Raw genomic sequence first — 21,099 nt, forward strand, 5'->3', positions numbered from 1 at the left:
GATGCTACTAGACGTAAGCAAAGGACATCGATTCTTTTACTATAAGTAAAGGATGTATCTTACCATACAGAGAGCAGGAGACTCTCAGAGCATCATCCCTACTATTCAAGTCTCCCCAAGGCAGCCTCACGACCAGTGATAGTGGTCAACCAGGATGCAGATCCCACCAGGGCTTTTTGAAGCAAAATTACCATCTCCAGGAGTATTTCATATCTTTCTATCCTCTTCCAACTAATCTCAAGACTCTAATATTATATATTCCTGGCTAATAGGGTTAGGTGACTAATAAAAGCTCCAGAAGAATTTAAAGACAATCTCTTTACCAACACTGAGATCGAATAATATGCTTTTTCTATTTTTTCTCAGTTAGGAAGGAATTACTGTAATTTACTCATCTTCTCATTTGATCATTCAGCAAGCATTTACAAGGTTTCTGTAAGGTGACCGCTACTACAAGATTTGTCTTGAAGAAAGACAATTCCTGCTTTTGGAAGATGCCAAGTATAGATTGGGAATAAAACATAGGAACAAATAATGGAAATGTTACAAGTTTATAATACAAATTGGTATTGAGAAGCTTGCAGGATCTGGAATTTTACTCTTTTCTAACAAATGAGCTCATTGTTTCCTGTGCCAGTTAAAGACTTGAGCCTTCCGGATGATAAAGATTTTATTATTCATGGTAAAAGTAGTAATCAGAGCTTCAGGCTCATTTGCATTAGTTTCCTTTGTCCTCTGGGTCCTACAGCAGTGATACAGGTACTACAGGGGGCCCACCATGATCATCAACACACTCAATGGGTTGTGTCACCGGAGAGGAACATTGAACTTGAGGAATTCACTGCTTTTGCAGCTAGGGGAAGCAAGCCTACTCTAGATGGAGACATTACCACATCACTTAATGCTGCCTGCTGCAAATACAACCCCCCAAAATGAGACGAGTGATGAGTGGTCAGGGCTTTGTATTCTTGGCACACCAGCAAGATCACACAGGAGCACTCAAGGTCCATGGCAGATTGCCTGTTTGAATAGCAAGTACAATAACCAGAGGTTATTAAGACTGAAGTCATTTCAGGAAATGTGATTCAACAATTTTACAATCAAACACATAGTAATTTTCTGTTGGTTGGTGTAACCACTGCAACTATCTTGAGGTTCCATAAAGAATGGTTAATCCTTGAACAGATTTATCATGGGAAATAATATAAAGATAATTTCCAGGGAGAGTAAAATTGAATGCAGCTGTGACTGAACGGGTCCAGTTAAATAAGAAATGCATTTTTAAAAAGACAGTAGTGATTTGGAAAGGTGATGGTTTATAGAATGAGATACACCTGTTTTTTGAAGCACTCCTTCACCTTAACTTTAGAGTTCAATGCCGTTCACAAATGACGTGACCTCTGGGCTTCCTAAAAAGGTACCTTGCAGACTATTGTCACCTTTTATAATTCACCCTACATATAATAGGTATTCAGTAAACTGCAGGTTCTAGTATTGTTATGTTCAAACATATAAATAATAAGTAGAGTTTGTTAGCATCTACCTTGTTCGCTTCCTGTCACTTTTAATTAAGCAATTCATTTATCTCTTAATTACAAGACTGTGAGTTCCCCTACAGCATTGAAATTTAGTCACTATAATGATCTAACTAGACTCTGACTCTCCTTTTTTCTCTTTTCACCTGAATGACACATTTTCAAAACCAACATTCATCTTTTACAAAAACCTCTGCATAAATCAAGCCAAGAGAAAGATCTGGTATGGAGCATATATGAGTGATTTATCACTACTTGTTTTGTTTTAATCATAAAAGTAACACAAACTTAAATATCTTTAAAATTCCAACAATAACAAAGAATCGAGATAAAATGAAAGTATTCAGCCCCCCCAATCTCATTTCCCCAAAGATGATCATTAATGAGAGTTTATCATGTTCCTTCTCAGGCCTTTCTATTTGCTTAGAAAATGTAGTATTATTTTCTTCCAAAGATTTTATGAATTATACTCAGGTGGGAGCACTATATTATTATTTCTTATTGCTAGCTGTATGAGTTGGTTTTTTAAATTTAAAGCAGCTATGTATTTGTGCACATGTGTAAGTTAATCCTAAAGAAATGCTGGGAAAGTCCCTGCTCTTTAATGTTTTGAAAATCCCCAATACATAATCTCTTTTTCTGGAGTTTCTTTTATTTTCATGTAAATATATTTCCCAGAAAACAAATTGGTCTTTATTGGCTTTTTTGTCGGTTTTCTTCCTTTTGTGAAACTAACAGGAAGATTTTTATCTTGTTTTCATTGATTTACCATTTATGACCTTTAAACGCTTCTAACACTCCCATGAGACAATATAAAAACAACCTCTTCTCTTTTTAGAACACTTTATAAATTACACGCTTTACAAGCTTCTCAGGTGGAACTGATGGTAAAGAACCTGCTTGCCAATGCAGGAGACAAGAAAAGTGGGTTTGATCCATGGGTTGGGAAGATCCCCTGGAGGAGTTGCATGGCAACCTACTCCAGTATTCTTGCTTGGAGAATCCCATGGATAGAGGAACCTGGAAGGCTATAGTCCGTGGGGTCACAAGGAGTCTGAAGCAACTGAGCGTGCACAAGTTACAAAGCTCTTTCTCAATTGTCTGGCATGCCCCTCACAATGACTCTCTGATACCAGTATTGTTATCTCAGCTGATTAAAGAGCAATTCCCAGGTGGCTCAGATGGTAAAATATCTGCCTGCAATGTGGGAGACCCAGGTTTGATCCCTGGGTCGGGAAGATCCCCTGGAGAAGGAAATGGCAACCCACTCCAGTACTCTTGCCTGGAAAATTCCATGGATGGAGGAGCCTGGTGGGCTATAGTCCATGGGGTCGCAAAGAGTTGGACATGACTGAGTGACTTCACTTTCACTTTCAACGAGTGATTAGAGTAATGAAGGTTAAGAAGTGCCTTGGCTAAGGTCACACAGCTAGTGACAACCACAAACTCAGGTTCCCCTGACTTTATATAGAGAACTCTCCCATTGCTTCATGGAGCAATTGTCTAGGATAAGCTAAGTCTTCACAGACACAGAACATGGTGCCAGAAATAGACTCAGAATTTAAGTCTGATGCCTTTAAAAAGTATTTTCTTTTAGTTTAAAAAATAAACCAACACAAAAATAAAAAGTAAACCAAGACAAACTATTTACATCTACAGTTAATTTTAAGTTGATTTAAGATGTATATATTATTATTAGCATAAATAGAAATGGGGCATTAATAATTTGTACCCATGGAGAATCTATACCTCACTTCTCTTTTATTAAGAAAATCTTTGTGATGATGAGAAAATTTCAGTTCAGTTCAGTCGCTCAGTTGTGTCCAATTCTTTGCAACCCCCTGGAATGCAGCACACCAGGCTTCCCTGTCCATCCCTGAGCTTGCTCAAAGTCATGTCCATTGAGTCAGTGATACCATCCAACTATCTCCTCCTCTGTTGTCCCTTTCTCCTGCCTTCAATCTTTCCCAGCATCAGGGTCTTTTCCAGTGAGTCAGTTCTTCGCATCAGGTGGCCATAGCATTGGAGTTTCAGCTTCAGCATCAGTCCTTCCAGTGAATATTCAGGACTGATTTCCTTTAGGATTGACTGGTTTGATCCCCTTGCAGTTCAAGGGACTCTCAAGAAAATTTAAGGCCAACTAAACAACAGAGGCAGGTAACTCTAGTCATTTGAATTTTCTCTTTCTTGGTCAAAGGAAAAGCATAAGGATATGTGAGAACTGTGACTTCTGAATGATGATTTTAAAAAATAGACTTTCAAATTTTTTTAGAACTGTCTTAGGTTTGCAGAAAAATCGAGTGGAAAGTACAGAGTTCCCATATACTACTTTAGCCTCTCCCCCCTACCCCCACCAGAGAGTTTCCCTTGTTATTAACATCTTGCATTACTAGTGTAGTGTATTGGTTGTAACTGATGATACATTATTAGATACAGTTCATAGCTTGCATTACCCTTTGTTCTTCGTGTTACGCGGTTCTTTGAGTTCTAGCTTATGCCTCATACCATCTATCCACCATTACAGTATCATACAGACGAGTTTCACTGCCCTGAAAATCTCCTGTGCCTCCCCCTCTATTCATCCTTCTACCTACCCTGCAAACCTCTGGCAGCCACTGATCTCTTTACTCTCTCCACAGTTTTGCCTTACAGTATTCATGTAGTAATATGTTTTCATTTCCTCCATGTCTTTGTGTAGCTTGACATCTCATTTCTTTTTATCACTGAATAATATTCCATCACAGAAATGTGGTGGTGATTTAGTTGCTAAGTTGTTTCTGACTCTTGCAACCCCATGGACTGTAGCCCATCAGGCTCCTATTTTTAGCACGGAATTTTCCTAGGCAAGAATACTGGAGTGGGTTGCCATTTCCATCTCCAGGAGATCTTCCCAACCCATGGATCGAACTTGAGTCTTCTGCATTGCAGGCAGTTTCTTTAACATCTGAGCCACCAGGGAAGCCCTCATGGAAGTATGAACCACAGTTTATCCACTCACCCATTCAAGGACATCTTAGTTGCTTCCAAGTTTTGATAATTATGAATAATGTTTCTATAAACGTTTGCTTATTTTTATGTAAACATAAGCTTTTGATCCATTTGGGTAAATTCCTAGGAGCATGATTGCTGGGTTGTATGATAAAGGTGTTTTTAGCTTTGTAAGAAACTGCCGAAGTGTCTTCCACATTTGATAGTTCTGTTGCACCATATCCTCACCAGCATTTGGTGTGGTCAATGTCAACCTGACAGATGTGGAGTGGTACTTCATTATTGTTTTAATTATCATGAAAGAGAATTGCTTTTTAAATCTATTAGACTGGCCAGTCTAAATCAGCCTTAAGACAACTGGATTAACTCTTCTTCAATTTAGTATTTTTTTTTTTCACCTTAGACATATCCTTATAATTCTAGTGAGGAAATCTTAGGAAAAGCCTTTAAGAAAAATCATGTACTCAGAACAAAGAGAAGGAAATAAGAAGAAGCTGAAGCTGAGAGTGTGTTGTCATGGCCAGTGTGTTTGATGCTGGTAAGGAGCAAGGATAAACGTGATTTAACAGCAATATTCAGGATAAAAGGGGAGAATGTGAGCTGGCAGCCAGAAGTGTGCAGTAGATTGCAGATTGCCAATAAAAACATGAATGAAAACATTTTACCCAGTAGTTGGAAATAACTGCTTCATATCTCAGAGATACCATAAAAGAAGAAATATCAACATTTGACTATAGTGTGGTTGCAGGTAGTTTAAAAAAATAAGAAATAAAAAATTTCTCAAATTGAGGTTAGGAGGAGAGCTGGTAGAGCAGAGATAGGGGCCGCCCTGCCCATAGCCCCTTGGACCTTATGGCTTTAGTTCAATCAAGTGGACTTCAAAGTGCTGGGATCTGTGGATTTTTGCTTTAGGGCTAGTAATGACAAGAGCGGATATAAAAATACTCCAGTTCCCAAAGCCCTGGCATAGATAAATCTGTGCTGTGCTAAGTCACTTCAGTCATGTTCGACTCTTTGAGACCCTATGGACCATAGCCCATCAGACTCCTTTGTGCATAGGATTTTCTAGGAAAGAACACTGGAGTGGGTTGCCATTTCCTTCTCCAGGGAATCTCTCTGACCCAGGGATCGAACCCACATCTCTTATATTTGTCTCCTGCATTGGCAAGCAGGTTCTTTATTACTGGCACCACCTGGGAAGCCCAAATCTGAGCCAATGGCTGGGTGGCACACCGTTTACTGGATGCCTTCTCTTCCTCATCTCACTGACCCACTCCCATAACTGTGTTTTTGGGGATGAACTTTCAGTTATACTTCTTGCACTGGCATCTTTGTCTCAGGGTTAGCTTCTAGAGAGACCCAGGCTCAGACAGTTGTTGGCTACCCATTTATTCAGAATCCTCCATCCCGTTTAGTTACTGAGCCTCCTTCTTTCAAGGCTGTCCTGAAACTTCCCCTTTGATTTGCCCTGGAATCCATTACACTCAGCCTGCAGGTGCCAGGTCACTGCAGCCAGAGAGCACATCTGATAGATCCTTCACAGTGCAGAGGGAATTACATAAATGCAGTGTTAATTCTCCCTTATGTCTTTGCATTTTAAAGGGGATCCTTGGGAACACTGAAAGTCTAGCGATGAAATCTCAGATTTCATGCCACCCGAATGAAGGATATCATTTTGAGCAGCCTTATCACTTCCTTTACCTCTGACTCTGGTACTCTTTGGACTCTCTGGGAGAAAAAAAGCAAAGAAACTAGTCATTCTGTAGTGATAAGTCAAATTTAGAAATTAAATGGAAGGCACTAGAAGAAAAATTTGAAGGAAAGCCAAGGAATTTAGCCAAAAGCAGCAAGAATAATAAAATAGCACATTTGTTGATTCTAATGGAGGAGGAAATGGCAACCCACTCCAGTATTTTTGCTGGGAAAATCCCATGGACAGAAAAGCCTGGCAGGCTATAGTCCACAGAGTCACAGAGAGTCAGACACAACTGAGCACCTTGATTCTAAGACACTTTTTCCTGCATTTTAACATCTCTGAAATCAAAATGCATCTTATGATCAGTAGCATCTCTAGTTACAACTGTCAGGCAGCAGTCACAATGTTATGGCCATTTCCTGTGATGTAAAATTAAGTCATAGCTCTTCATGTCACTTCGGTTGAACTATGTGCACTGTTGATACAAGACATTGAATTTAATTGCTGTTTAAGTGCCATTAATATAATACTGTGATTTAGGATTGAAACAAATAGTTTTCATGTATGCAGAATGTTGTTGTTCAATTGCTCAGTGGTGTCTGACTCTTTGTGACCCCATGGAGTGCAGCATGCTGGGCTTCTCTGTCCTTCACCATCTCCTGGAGTTTGCTCAAATGGAGAATGGGACAGGAACAAATCAGCAATGCATAAATTTGATATTTGTTAAGCAAGTTAATTTTCACTAGGTGGATGGTCCTAAATTCCATGTTTTCTTAGAAAGCAACAATAAACTACTCTACAAGATGTAAGAAAGGGAGGAAGATGCCCACTATTAGAAGTTGTATTATATTTTATTTTTGAGACTCATGCAAAAGGATTGCCTGTCATAGACAAAGCAACAGTGGCAAGAGAAATCACCAATGCCTCACAATAGATGAATAAAATATCAGCACAATAACAGGCTGGAGGAAATGAATCATGCATTGCACAGGACTAACATTAAGATGTACAATATATGTTTATCAGAAACTTCCTCCTGCCTTTGAACAGAATGCCCTTAATTTACAGCATGATACCACTGAGGAAAAATTAAAATATGTGTTTAATTATTATCAATTACACTGCTTTTCATAATCCAAACTCACACTCTTGATCCTTTTAAGGATCCATTTGGGGAACCCTCCTACACTGTTGGTGGGAATGTAAATTGGTGCAATCATTATGGAGAACAGTATGAACAGTGTGGAGTTTCCTTCAAAAATTAAAAACAGAGTTGCCATATGATTCAGCAATCCCACTTCTAGGCCTAAATTATATTTTTGTTTCAAGGCAAAAAGCATTCTTAAAGATAAAGATCAGTTCATAGTAATGAAAGATTTGACTAGTAATATATAACAAGTATGAATGTGTATGGAAGAACCACAAGAAGAAAAATTCACAAACTAGATTTTAACATGCCTTTTTCAATATTTGATAAAATTAATGAGGCAGAGAAAAATCAGCAAGGATACAGAAATTTGAACAGAACAATTAAAGTTAAGTTAATGAACTTGTTTGAGACATTTGCAGCCAACTGCAGAATTCACATTCTTTACAAGCTCATGTGGAACATTTACAGAAAGTTCATATGCTGGGCCATAAAACAATTCTCAGTGAATTTTGTGACTGAAATCATTCAAAAATCTGTTCTGATCAGACTTTTAAAAATCTATAGCAATTAGTTAGAAGGATAATAGAAAATCCCTATGTTTGGAAATTAACCAATGCATTTGTAAACAAGTCACGATGTGAAGGCGAAATTCTGATGGAAATTAGAAAGGAAAAATGTTATCAGTAGTCAGACAAGATTTGATTCGTTTTTGCAGAAAAATCCAAAAGAATTTACAGATAAATGTTTATACTTGACAAGAGATATTATAAGTATATTATTAGAATTATTGGAATTTAGCAAAGTTGCTGGATTCAGTCAACATATAAAAGTCAAATATATTTCTACATACTAGTGAAAACACTTAAGAAAGAAAGATACTATCCATTATCAAAAATACCAACTACATAGAAATAAACTAACAAAAATGTGTAAGATCTCTGTGGAAAGATATAATGCTTAATCAGTTCAGTTCAGTTCAGTCACTCAGTCGTGTCTGACTTTCTGCGACCCCACGAATCACAGCACGCCAGGTCTCCCTGTCCATCACCAACTCCCAGAGTTCACTCAAACTCATGTCCATAGAGTCGGTGATTCCATCCAGCCATCTCATTCTCTGTCGTCCCCTTCTCCTCCTGCCCCCAACCTTTCCCAGCATCAGAGTCTTTTCTAGTGAGTCAACTCGTCGCATGAGGTGGCCAAAGTATTGCAGTTTCAGCTTTAGCATCAGTCCCTCCAATGAACACCCAGGATTGATCTCCTTTAGAATGGACTGGTTGGATCTCCTTGCAGTCCAAGGGACTCTCAAGAGTCTTCTCCAGCACCACAGTTCAAAAGCATCAATTCTTCGGCAATCAGCTTTCTTCACAGTCCAACTCTCACATCCATACATGACCACAGGAAAAACCATAGCCTTGACTAGACAGAGAGGCATTAAAGAAGACCTAAATAAATAGATTAGAACACAGTTATAAAGATACCAAGTATCTAAAGATTTAGTGCCATTCAGATTCTCAACAGGGTTGTGTATATGTGTGTTTGTAGCTTGATGAGGTGATTCTAAAATTTATGTGAAAATGCAGAGAAAGTCTGTTATACTTGACATCAAAAAACTTGTTATACAACTCTAGTAATTAAGCTGGTCTGTTGATAAATTAGATAGAACCATAAGGTGGAATGGAGTCAGAAGCCAACCCATCCATATATGGGCACTTGGTTTATGACAGTTCACCCAGCAGTGGTGGTGAAAAACTAGAATGTTCAATAAACATTGTTGGAACTAATATTCGTACAGAAAAAAGTGAAAGGGACCACTCATATTAATAAGCCCCAAGTGAATTACAATTAGGGAAAAACTCTAAAGGCTTACAATATATATATAGGGTAAAGTCTCCATAACTGTAGATTAAGGAAAGATTAAGTCATAAAAAACTAACCATAAACAGAAGAATTAGTAAATTTGACTTCACTAAAATTAAAAACTTTTCTTTATTGACACTAAGAGATAGTGAAAAGACAGCCAGAGATAGAAAGTATTTGCAATACCTATACATAAGAGAAACAGAAACACGCTAGAAAAAGGGTAATTTCTCTTCCTCCCTCCAACTTGGTGGCTCAGACACTAAAGAATGACCTGCAATGTGGGAGACCTGGGTTCGATCCCTGGAGGAGGGCATGATAACCCACTTCAGTATTCTTGCCTTAGAGAATCCCCATGGACAGAGGAGCCTGCTGAGCCACAGTCCATGGGGGTTGTGAACAGTTGGATACAACTGAGCAACTAAGCACACACACATAAGAGAAACACACACACACTATTAAAAAGGTAATTTCCGTTCCTTCCTTCCTTCCACCAACATACACTTAGGGGTGGGTTTTCTGTTTTTGTTTTTTTTTTTCTGTTTTTTGCTGTTGCTTTCTGGGAGGAGGAGTGTCCATGGTCCATATACACAGTAACTACTGAAAGGTGGACATAACTACATCTTTTGATACACACACACACACACAGCTGAATCACTTTGCTCTACACCTGAAACTAACACAGCATTGTAAATCAATAATATTTCAATAAAAAATAAAATTTTTAAATTTGCCTGATCATTTTAAAAAGTGCTAATTTTGTTTTGAATCTATAGTGATAAATTTTCCATAAGATGTTTTCATCTCATATATTTAAGTGAGATAAAGGTTTAAGAAAATACAAAAGGAAAGTGAAAAGATAGCCTGGGTAAAAACTTGGTGATTCTTTGCTCTTAACAAAGCAGAAAAAAAATGAATAACGTAACCTCATGGCGGGAAACTGAAATGTGAAAGGGAAGGAAGTTCAAATAGGAAAGAAAAAGGAAGAAATGTAGACAAAGGAGCTGAGAAATGTTGAAAGATAGTATCTGAATGATCAACAATGAAGAACTTCTACAACACTGAGAAAAACAAATAGTGGTGATTCTTAGTATCTTAGAGGAACTCCTGATCTTAGAAAAATCTTTCAACTTAATGTAAATAACAGAGCCTCCAAACTAGTACTGGGGGAAACCCTTTATTGTTTTCAGTGGAATATTTTAAAAAATAAGGGCAAAATGACAAAACAAAGCTTTTCTTGGATAGTTCAATAGAAGGTATATGGGGAAAAATCAATAGATGGGAAAATTTTAAAACAGGAATAAATTCAAACTAAGGAGAATCTGAAATTGTTAGCATGCAGAAATCAGAATTTTTGGCATCCCAGCTTAATGAACAGGATAATTTTAATTTCTTTACCTTAAGAGTTTTGTCAATTTATTTTTATTTTTTTCTTTTGGAGTTTTCTGATTTTAAAGGGGGAAAATGTTTTGAAACCAATAGAATATGAAACCAGATACTTGGTGTTTACCCTACTTCTACCAATAGAAATGCTAATCACAAAGCATCATCTAACAAAATTGTAGCAATGGTCAAGGCCATAAAAATGTTTACAAACAGTAACCTCATTTCTTTCCCAGAAATACCCTTTGATTTACTAGTCTGTATAATCTACTTTTGATTATTAATTTTCCACTTTGTGATTTGTTATTTTATCTTTTCTACTGTTGTTTTGGCCATTTTGTGAATAATTAGCACCTGCTTCAGAGAGGAGGGAGAAGAAAACTAAATAAAAAAATAAATGCATTTGTTTACATTTATTGTGCTTCCTGTTAATCCTGCCATGCAGAAGTCTAGTAACAAACTTTAACACTATTGACTAAAATGATGCTGTTCAAATTAGTCCTGTAAACCAAAAAAACACAGATACCTATAGGAGCCTAGCAGGTAAATGAAATGAGTGCCTGGGTCACTCAGTGATGGATATGATGGCAATTTTGGGTAGTACATGCTCCCCTGAAGGAATTACAATATTTCAACTTACACAACATACCTTATGGCTGAATTAGGTCCAAGGGCTGCCAGTTTACAAAATCTGCACCATTAGCATTGGTAATAAAACATGTATATGCTTAGATGTCATAAAAATGAAAGAAAGTGAAGTCATTCAGTAGTGTCCGACTCTTTGCAACCCCATGGACTGTAGCCTACCAGGCTCCTCCGTCCATGAAGTTTTCCAGGCAAGAGTACTGGAGTGGGTTACCATTTCCTTTTCCAAGGGATCTTCCTGACCCAGAGACTGAACCCAGGTCTCCTGCATTGCAGGCAGACACTTTACCATCTGAGCCACCTGGGAATTGTTGCTCTAGCATACTGACATAATTATGAGCTAGTTGATATGAAGACCACCAAACAGGGACCAAAAACAATGTGTTAAACAAGTCACAGAGTTAACAAATGAACAGCTGGGACCACCATGGTTCCTAATAATATTTTACCAAGAAGTAACTCTTATAGAACTTATCCTAAGCCCAAAGTAAACCAATCCTTCTGAATGTGTGTTCAGAGCCTTTCCTACAGAGGCGCTCAAGAAGTATTTTTAATCATTAAGAATAACTTTTGGAGATGGAACAATATGTTACATAGATGTCTACACTCACAATATAAGTTTCTGCAGCTTTATAATAGAATAGATAGTTGAAACAAATCCCAAACAATTTCACATATTTATTGGGAGACTATTTTAATCTTCAAATAGTGATGTATCTATTTAAGATTTTATGTTGTTTTTGTTCAATTTTTTTCAGGGAAAATTTCATGGAAACCCAATGCATGTAGCTGTGGTTATTTCCAATTGTTTAAGGGAAGAGAGGAGAATATTGGCTGCAGCCAACATGCCTGTTCAGGTAATATTTTCTGCAGTTGCAATCTTTTCACCCAGAACTCAATTTTTCTAAAACAGAAATTCTAATCTTCTTTCGAACCATCTTCTTCTATCTATATTAATGGTACCATCATCCGTTCAGCCAATTGGAATCAAGGTCTTGGGATCATCTTTGAATAGTTGCTTTTCTCTGCCTTCTTACTGAGATAATTACCAAGTCTTTCCAGAGTTTGTTTCTGGAATCTTATCTATATGTTCTTTTCTGTTTCCACTGCTCTCACTCTGGTCCGTGGTCTTACAATTATCAGCTGAGGAACCGAGTAACCACTTCCTGGCTAAATTCCTAAGTACCATTTAGGCACTGTTTCTTTCAGCATGTTTATCCTCAGGGACAGTCTTGCTTGAAACTCCTCAGTATTTCCCAGTTTCCTACACCACAGGTCCAAACTAGTCCATAAGCAGGAATTTTGTCTTACAGAAACTCCATAAATACTTCTTGTCTGTTTCAGTGTGCTCTACCCTGCCATATTTTAGAGTTCATTTTATCCCACTATGCTGAATGAATTCAGAGTCCCCATCAAAGATAAGCAGAAGAGTTAATGAAGGCCTTGGGAATACTCCATTTAAAAAGGAAAGAGCATGTAGATAATCAACTTTCCAAATGTCATGCTGCATAATTTAGTGATTCACACTACTGTATTTATTTTTGAAGATCCAACAAAAGTATCTTTTTTTCAACTATTAAAAATTCTCAAATTTGCTTGCTGCCAGTTTATGGTTGTTTCTAGAGAAGTATGAAGTTTTAACAACTTACTCTTATTTTTTAGATGTGAATAAGAATGGTATCATCTTTAATTTTAAAATCTAAAGTTAGTAAGTTTCTAAAGTAAACATAGTTTGATTCAGTGAAAATTTGGATGAAAATTAAGATTCTATTACTAATATATGATACTTTCGTATATTCTCAGTTGTCCTTCTTTGTAGCCCTCTTATCTCTAGTCAGTATATATACATGTGTGAGTGTGTATTGTTCTCTTCACATATCAGGTATCAGCCAAGTTAGAAACATTTATTTGAATAGATGCTCATCAAAATCATTCCTCAAACAATCTTCCAGTACTATGTACTACCATAAAAGAAGCACTGGTTTGTAAACGTCAAAGCAATAGACAATATATGGAGATACACACACACACACACACACAGAAATAATGGGAGCCAAACTAAGAGAGAGGGAATTTTACAAATCATCTGAAGAATGTGATATAGTTGAAAGAACATTCGATTGAAAGTTAAGGACCTGGGTTCCACTTGAGGTTCTGGGACTCATTTTCTATTTAGTTATCACCCTTTCTAACCATAACTCCCTATCCAAGTATAAGGTGAAGAGTTTATGGACATTCTCTCAACTCTAGACATCTATGTAAACGTTATATTTAAAGAACAAACTCAGATAGGTTATTAGAGTGGCCAAGAAACATGGCTTGGAGTAGCTGGTTAGTCTTTCAATTAATACTTAACCAAGCTAACATTTTACATATTCTTTGTAAACTCTCTTTGTTCCAATATAAAAATAAATTTCATCCTGGCAGATCAACATCCCTAATTCTGAATTCAAGTACAACTTAATGTAGTTTCACATTGTATAGAATTTCAAAAGTCACATGGGTCTGATGTAGAAAAATAAGAAAAAAATTTTAACTGTAAAAGCATCTGTAATTTCACTGTTCAAAGATAACAAATGATAATATTTTGGTATATGTATTCTTCCAATCACATGTGCTTGAGTTTACATATCTATACATATATCTAGATATTTATAAGTAAATACATACATACACAGGCAACAAAGATCACAAGCATACAGTGTCTTATAATTTCCTCTATTTCTTAATACTTTAACACTACTTGTATGTCCTTAAGGGCTCCCCAGGTGGCACTAGTGGTAAAGAACCTACCTGCCACTGCAAGAGATGCAAGAGACATGGGTTCGATCCTACGGTTGGGAAGATCCTCTGGAGGAGGAAATGGCAACCCACTCCAGTATTCTTGCCTGGGAAATTCCATGGACAAAGGAACCTGGTGGGCTGCAGTCCATAAGGGTCGAAAAGAGTTAGACACGACTGAAGCAACTGAGCACACACACACGTATGTCATTAAATATTTTTCTACAGCATGGCTTTTAATGGCTATAGAATATTTCATATCATACTGATCCAGACCTCAGTTCAAAGTATATTACATATACTACATTCATCATAAGCCTGTTTCATCAATATGTTGAAGTTTCAGGGATTTCGCTGGCAGTCTAGTGGTTAAGTCTTTGCCTTCCAATGCAGGGGGGGTGCAGGTTTGATCCCTGGTCAGGGAGCTAAGATCCTATATGCCTTGCAGCCTATAAGCCAAAACATTAAAAAAAAAAAAAAAAGAGGCAATATTGTTTCAAATTCAGTAAAGATTTTTAAAATGGTCCATATAAAAAAAATTTTTTTTAATATGTTGAAATTTCAAAACATTTTTCCAGGGACCTCTGGAGAAATCCTTACAAAGTTCTTCAGTTTCAGAAAGACAGAGGAATGTGGAGCACAAAGTGGCTGCCATTAAAAATAGTGTGCAGGTGAGTGATCTCTTATAGACAGTAGAAAAGGTGAGCAGTGGTCGCCGTTCTATGCACCTTTCCCTTGTGTGCCCAAAGTTACAGAAATCATGGGGTACTTTGCTAACAGGCTGGTTGGGAGGACTACATGAGATTTAATACTATATGAAAAGCCTTTAGCTTAGATTCTGACATCTTTATGTCTGAGCAGAAAACATCACTAGATTTGGAGAAGAGCAAAAGCAAAAATCTCAAAGACAGAAATGAACAGGAGACACAGAGGAGGCATAAATATTTTCTAAGAGGTAGAGAGGAAAAAAAGAAGTTAGACTGTATTGTCATAAACTATATCCTTTGATAAAGGAGACTTTAAGCAAAAAGATAGCTGGTACATTAATACAGAGCTATATGGAGCTAAGTGAATAAAGTACCCATATTATAAAAAAGATGTTAACATCATCTGGAATTTACTGAGAAATGGCAGACAAGATGCTGAAATTTGCAAACACTCAGGAAGAGAAAATGGAAGAGCAACTTCAGTCTGGTTCTTCCAGAGCTATTCCATTTTCATGGGAATTAGCTCTTTAGACATTGTGGTTCTATAATATATAATTAGTCTGGGATATTACTGGAGATTGGAAGCACTAAACAGTGTATTTTGAAATACTGATGATGGATGGTATTGTTTCATTGGCATGATTAATTGCAACAACAGAGTATGTTTTCTTTTGTAAAAAGATGACAGAACAAGACACCAAATATTTAGAAGATCTACAAGATGAATTTGATTACAGGTATAAAACGATTCAGACAATGGGTAAGTTTTTGTTTTGTCTACAGTTCCACAAAGGGACATGACTAGGGTTTCTTCTTTCCTGAAATAATTGATAAATTAATCCCCATTTTTGAAGAGAGGATGCAGGAGAAGAAAATTTATTTCACTTCCTCCTTTTCTCTTCATATAAATATATATATTTTTACCAACCATTCAAATTATAAAGCTCATGAGAAATAACCCCTATTTCAGAATGATTCTCCGAAAGCTAAAAACATTTTCCTGTATAATCAAAATATTATTATCACAACTAAGAAAAGGAATAATAATTGTCTATTATGATCAGAAAATTACTAATATTATCTCTAGGTGAGTTTTTTTACTATAATTTTTAAAAATTAAAAGTAGAAATGTTATTCACTGTAGGAAACTGGGAAAGTAGAAAAAAATTACAAAATTTAAAAATCACACAAAATTCTGCTATCTAGATATAACACCATCAAAATGTTAGTATATTTTCTTCCAGCCTTTGCCTACATGTTCAAAATACATCCATAGAGATTTATTTACAAAAAATGAAATCATCTTGCACATAGTTTTTGAATAGTATTTTAAGCTAAACTTTTATTTTACATATTTCCTCATACTAAAAAAATCTTCACACACATAATTTCAATAATTATATAAATATCAAAATGTAAGGACACTGCAATTTATTTCACTATTTCTTTGTGGTTAAATATTGAGGTTGTTTACAATTAGGTGTTTTTAAAGAAATGTAAGGAAAGAATGAGAATATTTACAAAGATCTAAGATTTACAAGTAATAATAGATTGGTCACTTAAAGTGCGCTGCAATTAGTGGAACAATTAGAGAAACTTTAATCAGGTCTAGATTAGTTAATAGGACTGTACCAGTGTTAATCTACTGGCTTTGACCATTGTACTATGGTTATATATGACATTAGAGGAAGCTGTGTGAAGTCTATATGGGAACTCTACACTGTTTTTCATAACTTCTTGTAATTCTAAAATTATTTTAAAATAATTTTTAAAAACAGTAGATATAAATTCTTTTTATAGATGATTTACAAAATCATCCATAACTATTGAAGTGCTAGCTTAAAATTTATCTGGAAGTATATGGATGATTGTGATCAAATGCTTATTAACTTCCTATCTAATATTTAAAAGAGGATATTAGTTTTTCCTGGCATAGGTGAGATGTGACATGTTCTCCTGGCACCTTTAGGATGTCTTGACTCCCATGAAATGTTGATTATTATTATTATGTTATGATTATAAGTGTGTTCATGAATTTGTATGCACAATTGTTTGTGTGTACAGTTTTTGTACATGCATAATTGTATGTACAAATTTTTTTCCTTTGGAGAAATTCACACAACACAGGTTTCATCAGATTATCAAAGGGGTCCATGATCTTAAAAAGGTTTAGGACAACTGCACATTTAATCAACCATTACAGTTCATTGAAAGCAGCCTCACTCTAAATTTTATATACTCTAAATTTTATATGTGAACTACAGATTTTATGAATTAGAATACAATAAAATACATTGTAACATTATTTTAAACTTATGTTACAATTAGTTACTTTAATATCTTTCAGTACTTCATAAGCAGAATGAACAATAAAAATGATTATTTTATCACTTAAATCACCAAGTATTTATTTTGTTGGTTATAAGTGAAAGGAAATGTTTTAAGTGAAATGAAAGATACATGAGAAACAAGTTATATCCTTGCTGGTGAAGAATGGAAAGTATTAGCTTATTAAGGTTTGAGTTGATAAAATTCTGTCTAAGCAAGAGTTTGCTATACATGGGATCTAGGAGTTAGTGAATTTGTGAATACAGCCAGAAATACTTCTTGGAGACCAGTGCTATTTTGTAGAGAAATTTGCCACAGTGTTGTTCAGGGGCCTCTTTTTCACAATTACTGAAGCCCTATCAGTGTTCCAGACCTTCATTTAGATACATGAACAGTTGGTATAAATAGTCACTTACTATATACCAATATATTTTTAAGTTAAAATTAAATAATATGATGTTTATTGTGCTTTTTCCATTTAAAAGGATAAATCATTTGGGGTTTTTTCAGCTAGAGATTTTTCTTAATTTGCAACTCCCACTTCTTCTAGTTTCACTGTGAGTCTAGCTTGTTTTGCAAAGAAAAAGAGAAAGCAAAGGATTTAGTCATTATTAGTTTATGAGACTGTGTATAAAAGTACAACCCTTGCAGGAGATTGAGTCAAGACATCAGGAGGGGTCAATATGATTTAATCATGGGCACAAAGAAACAACCCTTCCTTTCTTACACATGCCAACCAGCCAAGGTCATTATCAATGTAGAGATGATCTAATAAAGAATCCATTATAAAAACGTTTGTATCTCCTCTCTCCCGGCCCCTAAAAGGAATATTGTGAAGAATGCTGTTCTCTCAAGGTCTGTAAGATAGAGAGTTCATCTCTGGCATGCTTGGATGTAATCCTTCCTGACAATATGAGCAGTCAGGGATTTACTTCCAAGCTCATCACTAATGGCCGCATTTTGGCTCTTACATCCTGGATCTTAGGATGGCTGGTTACAGCCAGCTTGGCTTTCAGGACAGAAACCTTTTCCTTGGAGAGGACTCTAAATCTGATCTCTTCTCCTTCACAGATCAGGGTGACAAGAACAGTGCCCTAGTGAATCAGGAAGTTTTAACTCTGCAGGAAATGCTGAACAGCTTGGACTTCAAAAGAAAGGCTAGTGAAGAACTTTAATTTGGCCTTTTGTCTACTTTTCTCCTTTTTCTATATCCAGTCCTACTGAAATGAAGCTCTTTGATTTTATCAGTTCCATTTATGCTGAATGATTTTATCAGTTCCATTTATGCAATGTTTCTAGGACAAGTATCATACTGTTTGCCATGATTCTTTACCTAAGTTTACAAAGCAGACTCTCTCTAGAGTCTATTTATTCTGCTTATGTGGTACCTGTACTACAGCTACCATTAATTTCAAGGTGAACATTTTACCCAGTTTTTATTTGCCATTATTTCAGACATGACTGTTTTAGTTGCTGTACTTAATATGCTGAGATGGGTTCTACTGTACATGTATAATTAAGATATTACTTGATGACTACTAAAATTTTATTGCAGAAATGTGTCCCAGTTTCTATTATGAGAAATGACATTGTACTAAATAATTTTGTAGATTTCAGGATAGTCCATTGAATCCTGAACATATTCAATCTCATCTCTTCCCAAGGAGAGGAAGAATATTTTTCTGGCTCAATAAAATATTTTAAAAGAGGGGAAATATCTCTATTTCAAGTCTACCTCTCTTTGAAAAGAGACACAACTGAAATTAACCAGTTACTGAAATCGATAGTTTATTTCTATAAGTTTGGTTTCACGTTTTTGTGCATGAATTTGTGTAAGCACAAATAAATGTAAAATTATTTTCACCCTAAATCAATTATAAACTTAAACAACTATATATCAAATTTTATTTTTATTTATTTTTTTAATTTTTATTTTTATTGGAGGCTAATTATTTTACAATATTATATTGGTTGGTTTTGCCATACATTGACATGAATCCGCCCTGGGTGTACATGAGTTCCCTCTCCCGAACCCCCCTCCCACCTCCCTCCTCCCCTTATCCGCCCTCTGGGTCATCCCCGCATACCAGCCCCGAGCATCCTGTAACATGCATCGACCCTGAACTGGCAATTCGTTTCACATATGATAATATACATGTTTCAATGCCATTCTCCCAAACCATCCCACCCTCACCCTCTCCCACAGAGTCCCAAAGACTGTTCTATACATCTGTGTCTCTTTTGCTGTCTCGTATACAGGGTTATCATTTGCATTTTTCTAAATTCCATATATATGCGTTAGTATATTGTATTGGTGTTTTTCTTTCTGGCTTACTTCACTCTGTATAATAGGCTCTACAAATTTTAAATATGTAAATATTTAACCCAAGATAAGCTTAATACTTTTATACATAATGAATCTATGTTATACATTTTATGCATGCTACCTTATTCTACTTTAAATAAAATTTTAAGGAAAAGGGGAACCTCAGAAATAATTCAGTCCATTCACCTGACTGTATAGATGAGAAAGCAAAGTAAAATGACTTGTTCAAATTTACATAGCCTGTGGCCAAGCCAGGGTAGAAATTCACATCTTCTAATCCCTAAACCTTTGAAAATTATCCTCTCCCACTATGCTTCCCCAAACCCAGATAAAGTGGTAATAAAAACTAACATGTGTGTGTGCTATAACGCTTGAGTCATGTCTGACTCTTTGTGACCCTATGAACTACAGCTGGGCCAGGTTCCTCTGTCCATGGGGTTCTCCAGGCAAGATTACTGGAGTGGGTTGCCATGCCCTCCTCCAGCGATCTTCCCAACTCAGGGACCAAGTCTGCATCTCTTAAGTCTCCTGCATTGGCAGGCAGATTCTTTATTAGGGCCATCTGAAAAAACTAACACAGACAGGCTCAAATTTTAGTCAGTACATTTAAGAATTAATGCATTAAGATATTTATAAGAATATAAATTCAATTTATAAATGGCTTTTTAAGAAGCAGATAAATGGCTTTTATGACTACAGGATTCAATATTGTCACAGGAGTTACAAATTCAACATATTCATATTAATGATATGAGACTATTGTGAGATATCATGAGAATGTTAACTGTGATCATGCTTTTTTCTTCATGATGTTATTGAATTGCAATAATTTAATTATTTGAAAAGGTAGTCCTATGGCAAACAGAAGGTAGTATTTGGTAAAATATTTGGTCAAAATTTTAACCCAAAGTTTTATCTCCCAGGTTAGGCAGACTGTTTTCTAGATTGAATTGTGAGTAACTTCAGCTGTGTGTCATAAGAATCTTCTCAGTAGTCACTTTTGTTTTTAGGAAGCCCTGAGTAAGATGACACAAATAGTGAATGAGACGGACTTGTTAATGAACAGCATGCTGGTGGAGGAGCTGCAAGACTGGAAGAGGCGACAGCAAATCGCCTGCATTGGAGGTCCACTCCACAATGGGCTCGACCAGCTTCAAAACTGGTAAAATGCGCTGACTTTAGTTTCTAGTGAAAACCACAGGAAGTACACACACAGCTTCAGTGTCGCTGAGCTGGAGAATGCAGGCTTAGACCTCAGCGTCAGTTCATTCAGCTTGTTGATAGCTTATGAGCAGCTGGAACTCCTGAATACAAATAGATGTAATTGTCTAAGTGTTCTTAATTCCCATTCCTTTGGGGAGAAAAATAAAGTATCTATAGAAATCTGTAGAATGCATAAGAATTGCTTATTTTCTCATATATAATATGTCAATATGTCAGTCTTAAAAGACTCAAATGAATTTTTTTCAAATCATCAATAAATACACTTTCTTGAAGAGCATGAGAAGCACTGGCTTCAAACACTGTATCTCATTTTTAAAATGTGTATCTTAAGATGTCCACATAAAACTAAGTATTAGTTTTGTATTTTTAACAGTGATTTGTTTTTGTAGTTAAATGACAAATCTCAAGTGGCTAATACAGCATGGCATCCCCTGCCTGTGTACACATCCACACAATCATGTACAGATATTATCCTTTGT

The 21,099-nt window shown here is 36.1% G+C and overlaps 1 protein-coding gene across 1 annotated transcript in view; it reads left to right on the forward strand.

Annotated features, from left to right (window-relative positions):
• STAT4 (signal transducer and activator of transcription 4) overlaps positions 1–21,099 on the forward strand; it is a 101,834-nt gene that overhangs the window by 48,029 nt on the left and 32,706 nt on the right. The window contains exons 4-8 of the mRNA XM_055398402.2: positions 12,013–12,111; positions 14,614–14,706; positions 15,424–15,502; positions 18,142–18,227; positions 20,407–20,558. Coding sequence (XP_055254377.2) covers positions 12,013–12,111; positions 14,614–14,706; positions 15,424–15,502; positions 18,142–18,227; positions 20,407–20,558 — 509 coding nt within the window. The remainder of the gene's footprint in view (positions 1–12,012; positions 12,112–14,613; positions 14,707–15,423; positions 15,503–18,141; positions 18,228–20,406; positions 20,559–21,099) is intronic.

The sequence above is a fragment of the Moschus berezovskii genome, chromosome 2, assembly GCF_049115385.1.
Source record: "Moschus berezovskii isolate FMDL1 chromosome 2, NW_MosBer_1.0, whole genome shotgun sequence".
Taxonomy (NCBI): Eukaryota; Metazoa; Chordata; class Mammalia; order Artiodactyla; family Moschidae; genus Moschus; species Moschus berezovskii.